Source organism: Peromyscus leucopus, chromosome 4, assembly GCF_004664715.2.
Source record: "Peromyscus leucopus breed LL Stock chromosome 4, UCI_PerLeu_2.1, whole genome shotgun sequence".
In the NCBI taxonomy this organism is placed as follows: domain Eukaryota; kingdom Metazoa; phylum Chordata; class Mammalia; order Rodentia; family Cricetidae; genus Peromyscus; species Peromyscus leucopus.
The window spans coordinates 56577106-56590731 of NC_051066.1; the positions used below are offsets into that span (position 1 = coordinate 56577106).

Here is a 13626-nt window from a genome sequence, read left to right on the forward strand (position 1 = left end):
TAAAAATAAAACCCAGAAGAGGTATGTATGATTTCCCAATATGTTCAAGTTAAAGTGTTAGGATATGTAAGGTTATTGCCTAAAACTTCCTGGTAGAATTCCTGAGAGGTAGACAAGCAAGCACACTGAAAGGCTGATATGGACTCCTGTCATATTTCTGTCCCTGACTACCTGCTGACCTTAGACAGGCTCCCTAATATTTCTAACTTAGTCTTGCTGCCTTGAAAAACCAAGGAGTTGGAGTAGATAAATCTCTCCTCAGGAGTCCAGGAGCTTTTAGTGCCCCTGCTCCTCTGCCCAGTTGTAAGTGAAGAGGCCTGCAGTGATCACACAGCTGGTGAGCTCTAATAACCAGGCTCAGGTTCCAGGAAGCAGTTGTGAGGGTAAGTTAGAGTGTGAGCATGGTAGGGAGAAACCTTGGTTCTACTCTGCCACTCAAGCAGTGTATTAGTGTGTGGTCTGGAACACTAACATCTCAGAAAATCTGCTTTTCTACCCATTAAACTAGAACAATCAAACAGCTAAAGAATCTGGGTTTTTTTTTTTTTGTTTTTTTTTTGTTTGTTTTATTAAATGAGCCAGTGTCAGTATAGTTCTAAATGTAGTGACTGGCACAAAGCAAGTACCTAATTAAAACCATTCATTTTTAACATTGCCATTTTCTAGAATCCATTGAAATAATTGCCCTATTAAAACTTCTATAAATAGATATCAACATAAGGTGTGTTTGAAGGGTTTAAAGTACCACCCTGAGATGATTTGTTAAAAAAAAAAACTTTAATCCCAGCACTCGGGAGGCAGAGACAGGTGGATCTTTGTGAGTTTGAGGCCAGCCTGGGCTACCAAGTGAGTTCCAGGAAAGGCGCAAAGCTACATAGAGAAACCCTGTCTCGGAAAAAAAAAAAAAAAAAAAAAAAAAAACTATAAGAAAGTCACAGACTCAGAAGAATATTTAAAAATCAAGCAAAATAACCTGTCTGGTAACTTCTATCTTGTGATTCTTTTACTTAATAACAATCTCCTAATAAACATGCTACATACCATTGAGCTGTGTGATTTGTACTAATGTAATCTAGGCCAACCATACTACCTCACAGCTTTAAGAAACTTTCATGCCCAATTAGATGGGATTTCAAAGAATTTGCTTTACATTTTCATTCCTTTGACACAGACTATAGGGAAGTTCTTTTTTGTTGTTGTTCTTACTTCTTAATGGTAATATATATTAAGTCCCCTTAACTTTCATTATATGTAGATTAAATTTAAGTAAAAATCAACAACACAATATCATTCCTAGGCAGGAGAGACACATTTTAAAAGAAAAATAAGTTCTTATTTTATTATTAAAAATTACTTACTCCAAAAGAAAAGTGAAAGGAAAGAAGTTCTCCAAATGTGGGAAATGGAATACTACAATTTGTTTTTAACTAGAATATATATATATATATATATATATATATATATATATATATATATATATTTCAATCCTAGTATTTCCATGGGCAGATTAAATTTCAAACATAGACATTTTATTTCTTTACCAACTGTTGTCACATTGACTTGTGGAAACAGAGTCCAGGGACAATATATGTGTATATATATATATATGTAACTCAGTGTTTCTTGGCTTTTCCTATAACTCAGGGGAGAACTTTTGTGAATAGGACATTTCCCACTTTAGGATCCTCTACAGTATACATTAATTAGCTCATAGTAATCATTCTGGGTCAACCCATGTTAAAGAGGATCTTAAGAATTATGAAATTCTGTAGCAAGAGTTCTGAGTTAGCATAATTTTTAAAGACTGTATCCATGTGGCTGGGGAGATGGTTCAGCGGGTGGTTAAGGGAGCTTGCAAAGGGTGAGAGTTCAGTTCCCAGCACTCACGTCGGGAGGGAAACAAACACCCATAGCTTCAGCTCCTGGAAGCCAACCATTGTGGCTTTCTTAGACACCTGCATGCATATGCGCACACACAGACGTGCACATATACACATAATTAATAATAATAAAACCGAAATCCTATAATATCTCCTTATAGATTCTGGATTTCTTTTTGCTCATGAGATGTGAATACCTGTGTGATCTATCGTGCCTTGTGGAAAATAGAAACACTACTGGGTGAGTAACATGTTTAATAGGAAGTAATCTACAGTGACTTATAAATCTTGAATACTTAAATATCTAAAATTCATGAAACCCTTATACAGACTTGTTTATTATCAAATTCAACTTTAAAAATTTCTTAGGAACTAGCTTATTTTCTGTCTCCATAATTCTACTTCCTTTAATACTTCATTGCTGGATTTACTTCCATGGACTTGATTTACTTAAAAGCTATTTTAAAGAAATGAATATAAAATTATATACAATTTTCTGGCCAGGCGGTGGTGGCGCACGCCTTTAATCCCTGCACTCGGGAGGCAGAGGCAGGCGGATCTCTGTGAGTTTGAGGCCAGCCTGGGCTACAGAGGGAGTTCCAAGAAAGGCACAAAGCTACACAGAGAAACCCTGTCTCAACACACACACACACACACACACACACACACACACACACACACACACACACCCCTTTCTAATTATTTGTCTAAAGGCCCAAAGAAAGCAGATACTTAATGTGTGCCTTACAGATCTGAAGTAAAGAAAGACACAAAGGAGTCTTAAAACCCTTCTGAGCTACAAAGGCGCACTGGCTCTGCCGGGGACCCACTGTGACAGTGCTAGTTGAAACCAAGTGTCAGTATTTTATGTCTTACCTGTTTGACTTTGCACTTTTTATTCAGAGGTGATCAAAGGAAATGGCGGAGTTGAAAGTTAAGACATAGCCAAAATCCTGTCTGTAGCTGGAAAAAAGCTCCACTTTCTCCCCATTTTACTCTTAAACTTGCCAAGCCTTGTTCACTTTGGCTTTATTTTTAAAATGCATTTCTGATGGGTGAGGAAAGTTTTGGTGCTGTGTTTTCAATGACTCACCCAGAATAACTCTATTGAAATTGTAAAGGGTCCTGTTCTGAATGTAGATTTTGTTTGTTCTATAGTGGGCCTGAACCAGCTGCAGAAAATAGATTAGAGACAGGAAATGTTGTGGGAGAAGCTAGTATAGTTCATATTTATTTAGGGTCAGGTGAATGTCAAAGAAATTATTTTCTTTAAAAAATATATTGTGTGTGTGTGTGTGTGTGTGTGTGTGTGTATTCAGTGCACATGCTCATGCATGCTCACATGTGAAACAACCATTATGAACACTGTCCTCATAAAACTTTTCAAATATATCAGTACTAGATTGATGTATGGTATATCCAGGCACTAACATGTTTTCTTTCATTTTTATAAAAGGGACAAAGAAAGTTTTATATAGAAATACATAATTCTAAATCTATGTATAGTAAATTTTTTAAGTTCAAACTGGTTTTAGTGAAAAAGCAATTATATATATAAAAAAAGTACAAGTATTTGGAAATAAACAAGTTAGGAAGAAAATGTATATCAAAAAATTGATCACATTACAGGACACTTGGGAATTTAAGACGTTATCCTGTTTTGTGATATACTGCAACAAAAAAAGTCTTACCCACAGCAAGGACTGGCATAAAGCGAGCAGTTGATATAGATCCATAAACCTCTGTGAAACCTTGCATGATTCGAGATGTCGGAGATCTTTAAAAGCAACATTTTACGGCAAGACTGAGAAGAAAAAGAAAAGAGATGAATTCATATTTGAGAATCTAGGCTTCACAGATGAATTACAAATATTTTGGCTTTCCATATGTCCAGTAAGGAGATTCCAAAGCCTCCTTTGAGCTGTTTTTTTTTTTTTTAAACTCACAAACCAAACCAAATGAAGTTTATTTATTCTGTTACATAATCTCGCTTCTCCATTGTGGATGAAGACTAGATGGCATTCTTACCTGCTGCTCAGGAACAGGAGAGAACTGAGTCAGTGGGGGAAAAAAGAAGCTGGCTACAAATTCATTGTAGAAAGAGTAAATCTAGTGTTCTATAAACGTGAAATTGTGGCCTGAGAGCAAGTGATAAAACTGGCAAGCCTCCAATGTGTATAACATTAGAAAACATACGACTTGCCTGTTGAATAAATAATATGTAAAGCAGTTTTCAAGTGGTGTTTACACCTTTCCCTTTGATGTGTACTTGATTAAAAAAAAAAAGGAAAATAAAAGTAGCAGATGGTTGTGCTATACTAGTGTTCCAATAAGGAAAGTTCCAATAGTTACTGATTTTTTTTTTTACTAGTCTGGAAAGTCTAATAACAGGCTTGAATTGTATACCTGATAAAATTTTATTTCTCTAAAATATGTACAATAACTAGAAATACTAAAACAAAATATATTTTAATGATTAATAATAGCTTACTGGAATAGATCAAAGAACTGACCAAAGTCAGACTATCTTTCAGCAGAGTTCATTTATTATACTTGTTTTATAAATAAATCATTGGATATTTCTGAAGAATTTATTCTTATTGATTGACATTTTCCTTCAATTCTTTTTTATTCTATTTGGGAATTTTCCCCCTGCTATCCCTGGAAATGCTAATAGATGTTGAGGGAACCACAAGCTCTTCTTCTGAAATGAATTCCAGCATTATTGAGCTAACCCAAATTGTCATGTTTGTTTAGAATAAACCTTGAAGGTACCTCCTTTGTGCAGTACTACATCAGTCTCACATAAAATATGTTTTAAGAATTGCCCAAGCTTTTAATTGGGATTGAACTGGAATAGAAGAAAGTAGAGAAACAGTAATACAGTATGTAGTGTTATCACCAAAAAAAAAAAAGAAAAAAATTATTTGATATAACTACAATTCTTCCATCTCAGATCAGATTTTGAATAAAATTTTGATTTCGTAGATATAAAGGAAATAGTATCTTAACTAGAATCAAAAGGCTTCAAAGTAACTAGCACCAAAATAAATCTTGTTTTCTAATTTGAGACCTTTGTTAAGAAATTTTACATGATATCATATATTTCTTATGCTATCATATATTTCTTATAACTGAAGCTTTTCCACCTAAAATTTTATTTAACCACAATATGCTTTTTGTTCTATCCTGAACTTACTATAATGTATAAAATATCCTCATAAAATGGAAATAGAAGCTAGTCATTAGTATTACAGTAATTTCTTCCATATGAAATTAACTTATTTTTTGTCTCTTGCAAGATAGTAACTGCAACAGCCCTAGTGAACATCTACTTAATTTTGTGTAACCCTCACATTAACTTGGGAAGGTAGTTATGATTGCAATTTCACATATGAACAAAGTGATATCCAGAGAGAAGGAAAACATTCAACTTTAGTCTGATACCAAAGGTCTTCCCCTTTCCACTCTATATTGTCTATTGACATTGTCCATATTAATATAACTGTATTTCTCTTCTTCATTAGCATCAATGACCTAGACAGTATTTTCAAGCAATGCAGATTTTGCAACTGGTCTAGCCTAGGGTACTTGCTTGGAAAACAACCAATGCTTTAATTTACCTCAGGTTTAGCATTCATTATTGAATAAATCAAATACTTTGGGCATTAAAAATAACCTCAGAGTTGACCACACAAATGCTGTCTGATAGATGTTCTTCTTAAGGAAATATACTTTTATCACTCTCCATTAAGTTTTGCAATGTAAAATAAAATATTTCTGCTACTGCAGATTCAATAATTGCTATACTTTATTCTAATTATACTTCCTGGTTTGCTCCCTTTTTTCTTTGATTGTGGTTGAATGATTTGCAAATATAAGCTATACTTCATTATTCCCTTTCCCAAGAATTTTTTAACTCTCTAAAAATCAAACAAAACTAATTAAAAAATAATATGCATTGGTAAAAAAACACAAAATGAACATATCCCTAATTTGTCTCCTTTGAAAAAGAACAATTACAAATAGACAACTTACCTCAAGCAGTCAGTATTCCATGTAGAATAAGTACTGTATTAGGAGTACCAGAATGATATTAAAATCTGTTCCATAATCTCTCGTGTTTACAATGTGGCTGATAAACTAAACATATTGTCTGGATCCAGTCCTATTATTTGCTGCATAATTCAGTACCCCAAAAAATGGTGTGTACATTCTGTCATATCAAGGAACTGTTAGCGGGTTATGATCATGACTAGTAGAACAACAGTGAAGAAATTCTGGATCACCTGGTCTGTCCATTCAGGTATTAGGCAGAATAGGAATGAATTAAAAGTCAAGGGAAAAGAGCCAGCAATAGTACATGGCTATGACAGAATGGAAGCCGGAGACAGCAGATGGGTGGGACAGGATCCAACAAGGTCCTGGATAAAACTAAGAGGCAGTATGCTCTGCAGCATTTGACCAACCCTAACAAGAGTTCTCTGGGCACGTCCTTTTCATCTGTTTCATCTTTCCACAGGCAGCTGCTTTGGAAGGATACTAAAGAGTGAGCTTCACCCTTAATATAGAACTCCTGAAAGTCTAAGACATATTAAGAACGAAGAGATTCTTTAATAGTGAAAGATCAAGCCACTGAGATGCTAGAAACATCATTCTAACTCCCTTGATGTTTCACCATAAGTGAAGGGGATAATACTGTGATGGCTCTGGGAAGCCAGACTGGATTTTGGCTTCGATCTTGGGGATATTGATAAACCAACAGGAGTTGTTTTCCACAATAAATAATGATGTATTGGGAACTATCAGATCATGCTAGAAAGAAGATAGGGAAGAACAAAAACAAGAAGGTCAAGGTGCTCTTTTAAAAATGCATGCACAGAAATCTAGATACTGTTACACCTCAAGAACAAGTTTCCAAAAATTATTTCCCTTGCCTACTAAAGCACATTTAAATTGAAATTTTATTAACTGTAAATATCTATTTCAAGTAGAAAATTTCTTCCTTAAAATTTTAATTATGTAAAAGTGTTCTTTTTTGTAAAGGTAAGACCAAAACAAGCTTCTACCTGTGTTTTCAGAGTTCAGCCCTTCACAATAAAATACTGGAAACCTATATTAAGTGTAGCTAGCTTAGAAATAACATGACAGAGGATGTTCATTGCTTGATATGTCCCATTTTGCCTCATTCTTGATAGAATTTGAATCTTTTTTTTTTTCTCATAAGGGATAAAAATGTTAAAGGGGGATGCCGAAGGTCATTTAAAGCTACTTCAGAACCTTGGCACCATCTGCTTCTTGTCGCATCTCCTAGCCCCCAAATCCAAGAGTTTAGTTAGCTATCACTCCATTTCCCAGGTCATTTCTTTCCTGTCAGCAGCTTCCATGTGGTATGTCCATTCTCTCTCAGCCCAGTTCACAGCTCACATAGCCAGGACGCACGTTCCTCAAGCGTGCAAGCAGCACCAGGGGAAGCTTTTACACTTGGACAGTACCATCTCTGGCTTCTTTTCATCCTTGCCCAACCCCTCAGGCATCCCACACCGAAGCAACGCCTCAAAGAATAGGTCTCAGGAGCCCGGTCACTTGTTCGCACGCTGGGGGGCGGGGGGAGCGTTTTATGAGACTTGGCCTGGGCACTTTACCTCTATTTCTGGGTGAGCGAGGAGTTGAGAGAAGGAAAAGCTATAAGCAAGCAAACAAACAAACAAATCTGGCTCTTTCCTGAGCCAACCGCGAAAGGGGCGGTTCACCTCCGGGCCTGTCAGGCCAAGCCCCGCCTGGACTCGCCTCTTCTGCTCCCAGCAAGACAGCCACCGGAAGGGGGCGTGACCTCCTCCGTGGGCGGGGCGCACAGCGACGAGGGGCTGGACTGGGTCCGGCGGGGGGCGTGGCCAGGCAGGGGGCAGGGCGGGGCCTTGGAGTGGGCGGGGTCGGGCCGGCCTAGCGCTCGGCGCCTAACGCGCTTGCCGGAGCCACTCGCGCTCCTGCGCCCCGCCAGGCCGGGTTCACGTGAAGCGCCGGCCCTCCGCCCCTCCCTCCCTTCCTTCCCTCCCTCCCTCCCTGTCCCCTCCTCCTGCGGCGCCCGCTCCCGCTCCCCCCCCCCCGGGCCCCCTGCCCGGCTGGGCGCTGACAGCAGCGGCGGGGTCCCCGCAGCCGCCGCCGTGTCCCGCGCAGGCTCGGGCTGGGCCCGCGGAGCCCCCGGTGCGGCCATGAACCGACCCCTGACGGCGTCGGCAGAGGCGGAGGAGGAACTGGAGTGGCAAGTGGCGAGTCGCAGGAGGAAGGCCTGGGCCAAGTGCCGCAGCTCCTGGCAGGCGTCGGAGACGGAGGATCTGTCCACAGAGGCTACGACGCAGGACGAGGACGAGGACGACGAGGAGGACCTCCCCGGAGCGAAGCTGCCGGCGGCCGCGGGGCGAGGTCGGTGCGCCGGGACGTGCGGGCGGGGAGGTGGCGTGCTCCGTGCCACCGGGCGCGGGGACCGGACGCCCCCCGACCTTTAAACGCGCGCGTGATCGGCGCTCTAGCGCCAGCATGTGCACCTGGCTGCCGGCTGTCTCCCCTGGGCCGGGCGCCCCGGAAGGCTCCCCGAGGCTGCCGGTTGCCCCCCGGCGGATTCTCCTGCAAGGGAGTGTCAGGATGGCACAGCCTCTGAGTACTTTTGGGGGTCCCTAACGAGCTGTCCTTTCGCTCTGCTCCGCAGGAAACGTGCCCAACGAGAAGATCGCAATATGGCTCAAAGACTGCCGGTGAGTCCTGCTGGGGTTGTCGGGGGAGAAGCGAGGGAATCGGCAGTGTCTCCGGGTCCCGTGGCGGCTGTAAGCTAGAAACCGGAAAGTGAGCCGGCCGATAGCTTCCTTCTTGAAGCGATTAGAACTGGAAGTGTTGTGGCCTCTGATTATTTGTGACTGAGTTAACTTTACAGTTAGAACTGTAAAGTTTAGCAGCCCGAGTATGATGTCAGCATCAGATCAGAAGCTAAAACAGGTCATGGTGATGCTCCTTTGGCTGGTCGTGGCATTTCTTGAAAGAATTCTGGTGTTTCGTAGGATGTTTTTATTTTGGCATCTGCATATCTGGCACGGAATCATTTTCCTTTCAAACGTGTTTTAGACGAATTTAATTTACTTAACTACACTAACCGGGCTTTAATTTGGGTTGTGTGCCTTGAGTCTCTCTGGGGAGCTATTAAAACTAGCCAACTTGGTCCTTGGAGTTTAACTCCTTGGACACGGGTTTGTCAGATGGCACTGGAATTCAAAGAAGGAAATGGGGCTTTGAAGGCATTCAGACTGCATGAGTCTGTGTTACATGCTTTGGCAACCGGCACAAAAATGTTTGATAAAATACAGAGGGTGGGTTGTATTGCAAGTAAATCTGACTATAGTGAAGTGTGTTTCACCTTTATCTTTTTCCAGTTTATTTGCTTTTTGAAAAATCTTTGTAAAGACTATAGCTTTTAAACATTTGTTGGTATTTGCTGCTGGGCATACTATTGCTTTTTCAAGTTATGTTTACCCTAGGGATTATTCCGTTTTTTTATTTTGGAAGGTGATTCTTATATATGGTAGCAATGTTTGTCCCCTAAAGACAGATAGAATATTGGCTGTCTCTGTTTTAGTGACTTGAGTACTTGGAGCCATACTGATTGTTGACTGCAGATTTTTTTTTTTTTTTTTAACTTTTGTTAGTGGTGTCATGGACGTCTCTGAAATATTATGGAGTGTATAGACGTTCCTTTTAAAGATGCACACAGGCAAATACATTGCTTCAAGGCATCTTTAGGTTAGCAACCAGCTTAGTTTACCCCTTTGATTTCTGAATTACAAGAATATGACCTTTACAAAACACAGTAGTGTGCCGGGCAGGGGTTTGGCATCAGAATGGTGTGAAATTGAAAGGTTGAAATTTTAAATGTGCATCTTCAAAATGTGTTATGAGAGAATTTACAAAGCAGTATCTTTGAGATTTCTCCATTGAGGAGTGAAGAGGGTAGTCTGTCCTTGCTTTTGTTCAAGTCTTTAAAGTTTACATCTTGGTCCGGATTTAAAATCCATTTCTGAATACACTTTTGGCTTACCCTTAAAACAGGTTTAATGAATTTTTTTTAATGTAAGAAGAAGAGAAAAATCACATTTTAAAAATGATGTGTAGGAATTGGGATTGTAGAAGGAATCGTATCAAGTAGACAGGAAATAAATACATCTTTCAGGTAAATGCAAGTAGGAGAATGCTGACATTGACCAGGACACAAGTTCAGTCCAGAAAATTCCAGAAGTTTCATTGCTAAACTTAATGTGCACAGATTCTGGAGCTTTCTGCCCTCCTCTCATAGACTTCTTTGTTGTTCCGATAGTCACCCCTATTCAATACACAAGCAGTATTCATTTGTGCCTGGGAAAGTTGGAACATGGAATCTTTTAATGTGCGCCAGTCTGTTGTAGATTTGACTGCTACGATATTTGCAACTGTATTTTTTAATAGCAATGTGGGGTCCTTCTCAGAGTTGAGTGTTACTGTATTTTGTATATTATTTCCAAATGATTTGAAGGACAGTATTTTCCTTCCTTGCAATGCTCTGTTTTCCCATTGCTATTCATATCCTGAGTGAAGATGTCATACTTTCCCTTCTCTGATGGAGTCTTTATTCGTTCTGATAACTTTCTTTTTTCACCAACCAAATTGACTAAAACTATGTCTAGGAAGCAGTAAAGATTCCAATGGGATTTGGAAGAGGGTAGTGAGGAGTAGAGAACGTGCTTTTGAAGAAGGGGGCCAGTTCCATTCTGCCTCGTTTGCCATTTTCTCTGCAGAACAGCGCAGGCAGCTGTGGACACAGAAATACATTGTTTGGGCCCAACTAAGAAAAGAGCCATCAGGAGAAAAAAAACCAGTTTCTTAATGACATAAATTAGAGCGTCATTGAAATGTATGCAAAACCCTAGAATTAAAGGTTTTATCAGTTCCCATATGGTACTTGCTCATGATTCTTTTACATCTCAAAAACACGAAATTTCAAAGAACTATCTTGTTTATGTATTTGCTTGCACTTTTAATTGGCTTTCTATAGCATTTCTTTAAAACAGATAGCTTCCAGGATAGATAGATCCCACTTCTGATATAGACTGTTAACAGGTAGGAACTGTCACTGAAAACTAAAGTTTGTATCACAGAATAGAACCTCCAGAATAAAAGAATGTCTCTGTGACTCAAGTCACAAAACTAAGTTGTCTTGAGAAAAATAAAGATATCTCTTAATTGAAAATCAATTCTGAGACATTTGTGCTTGAACTACAAAAAGGGGGGAGAATCAGCCAGCATTGGCTGATCCTTCACTCTGACATCCAGGCTGAGTTGAGGACTTTCCAAAGTTAAGTGATGAAAATGTGTCACTTTTTTTAAGTTTAAAAGCAGAAAGTGACTCTCAGGCTACTCTGTGTTTATGAGAAAGGCTTTTGTTGAGGTAAAGAGCAGCTGCTTAGGTAGTAGTCTGGACTGCCAGCTCCATCGACAGGTAAGAAAGAATTAAGAACCCTTGAGCTTATTTCCCAACTCCTGTAACTGTTTGTTTTACTAAAGTTGCTTACCACTGAAATTCTGTTTTCTTCTAATCCTGTTGTTTTTGTTTTCTTGCTTGTTTGGTTGTTTGGTTTTGGTTTGTTTCTCGGCAGAAGGGATTGAGTGAAACAATTCCTTAGCCTTTTGTCATGATATCCACCCCAACCCCCGTTTTTTGCAAAGAAAATAGCAATTTATATCATGTGCAATTGCCATTCCTGCTTTTAATTACTGCCAAGCAGACCTGTGATTAAGTCACTGCTGGTGACCTGACTTGACAACACGTAGTTGCTTAGAAGGACGACGTTACTTATGTAAGGCACTCACATTCCTGGTGTTTGGGGAGGAGCCCTAAGTTGATTAAGATGCTTGCTTAGCTCTAACTCTGCAGTGAAGCTGTGCAGTGACAGTTCCCCAGATGGGTTTCCAGAAGACTGAGGCTTCTGTGTTTCTGTGATTGCAGCACCCCTTTGGGAGCCTCACTGGATGAGCAGAGCAGTGGAGCACTGAAGGGTAAGAGGAAGTTCTCTTTTTTCAGAACTGAGAATCTTCTTTAGTCCTTTAGGTGAAACTGTGTTTGAATTACACAAGTGAGGCTCCTGTTTATATAATGTGCCGTTCTGAGCTAGAAGCCAAAGGGAAAATACTGTCATAAGCCGTAAAAGAAGAGTAACATTGAGTAACTGAGTTTCCCAAAGCGCTTCACAATGTTGTACTTATATTCTTATTGCCCAGTTAGATATTATAAAGGCTGATTAAATATAGACTATGATATGTAAATATAAAGAAAATTCATAATGAGTGAACAAGGTTAACTTTAGTGTAGCATTTCTTTGCTTACACTAACTGAAATTGCCACACCTGAAATTTTAACACCTGTGCAAGACAAAATTCTCAAGTTCAAAGTACAACAAGAATGCACAGGTAATGACAAGGTGAATAAAAAGCATTTACAGTGTTGGAAAAACAAAGCTTGAGACCCTGATGTAACATGAAGATGTAAAAGGAATGATTGCTTCAGGACCTGACTTTCTATGGAACTCTTTGGTAAAGTATTTTGTCTAATCAAGTATCTTCAGAGGCATAAGAAATATAAAGTATAACCCCTGAGTTCTGGAAGTTTTACCTGGCCACAGACATCATTTCTGTACAACAGAGAAAAGGCTTGTTTGCTTCTTCTTGAAATGACAATCTTAATAGCTTTTCAGTGTATTCAGGTTTGAGATATTTTCCTGTGGTTTGTGAAATAGTTTGCTTGGTCTTGGTCGACTTGTTTAATTAACGACTTTGTACGATAATGGAGAATGGGGAAGAGCAGATCATGACAGTATGGTTTCTTAATTTTCACACTTTGCTCTAGGTGTGCTTGTGAGAAATGGAGGAAGCTTCGAAGATGACTTGTCGCTGGGAGCTGAAGGTCTGTTTGTTGAGGAACTGTATCTTTCTGTAGTTTTGTTTATCTTAAGAAATGTAGTAAAGACTTAATCAGATCCAGAGCTCTCCGATCACTTAACGGTCTTGACAGTGGGTCACTCTCACTATTCTAACTTGTAGAATTCTTTCCTGGACACTTCTGAAATACCATAGCTACATCTCGCCTGACTTAAATGCTTGGAGGAACTGTTGGTGACAAAACTATAGTGACATAAATGAGAGGAAAACTGTCCCAAAGAGGGACTGGAGCTTAAATATTTATGCAGGAGAAAACTAAGTTGAAGCTTAGTTTTAGTTTGGGGAAGTGGATTCATGTCACACTTACAGCTGTGGTTTGTCTTTCTCCTTATATTTTCACTCTTCTTCCTGACAGTTAAAGATAAAACAAAAAGACCAAATTGAGTTAGAAGTTAGATCATTATGCTGGTGCCTAGTTCAGGGTACTTCAGGACTGCAAAAGCATGATGTTAAATTCGTTGTTGGTTCCTAATAAAGCTTCCCAGTATATAAAAGTTAGTTTTCTCTTTTTAAAACGATTTTGTTGTTATTATGAGAGGTAGGGCTTTGACTTTGTTTTGAGACAGAACTTGCACTGTGTAGGCACAGTGGCCTTGAATTCCCCGTGTAGCCTCAGGCTGACCTCAAATTCATGGTTGTTTGGCTCTTGCCTCCTTGGTGCTGGGACTGCGAGTGTGAGCCATCATGCTCGAATCCAAATTGATTTTATTGTAGTTCATTAGTTAGAATAGGT

At 39.5% G+C, this 13626-nt stretch overlaps 1 protein-coding gene and 1 long non-coding RNA gene across 2 annotated transcripts in view; one reads left to right on the forward strand and one right to left on the reverse strand.

Annotated features, from left to right (window-relative positions):
• Positions 1 to 7747, reverse strand: part of LOC114703729 — a 56514-nt gene extending 48767 nt beyond the window's left edge. The window contains exons 1-2 of the long non-coding RNA XR_003736174.2: positions 7526 to 7747; positions 3572 to 3684 (exon numbers count right to left, since the gene is read on the reverse strand). This is a non-coding gene — a long non-coding RNA (uncharacterized LOC114703729). The remainder of the gene's footprint in view (positions 1 to 3571; positions 3685 to 7525) is intronic.
• A 234-nt stretch (positions 7748 to 7981) lies between these two features.
• Itprid2 (ITPR interacting domain containing 2) overlaps positions 7982 to 13626 on the forward strand; it is a 37483-nt gene continuing 31838 nt past the window's right edge. Inside the window, 4 exon segments of the mRNA XM_028884596.2 lie at positions 7982 to 8303; positions 8587 to 8632; positions 11905 to 11954; positions 12802 to 12858. Coding sequence (XP_028740429.1) covers positions 8093 to 8303; positions 8587 to 8632; positions 11905 to 11954; positions 12802 to 12858 — 364 coding nt within the window. The 5' untranslated portion in view covers positions 7982 to 8092.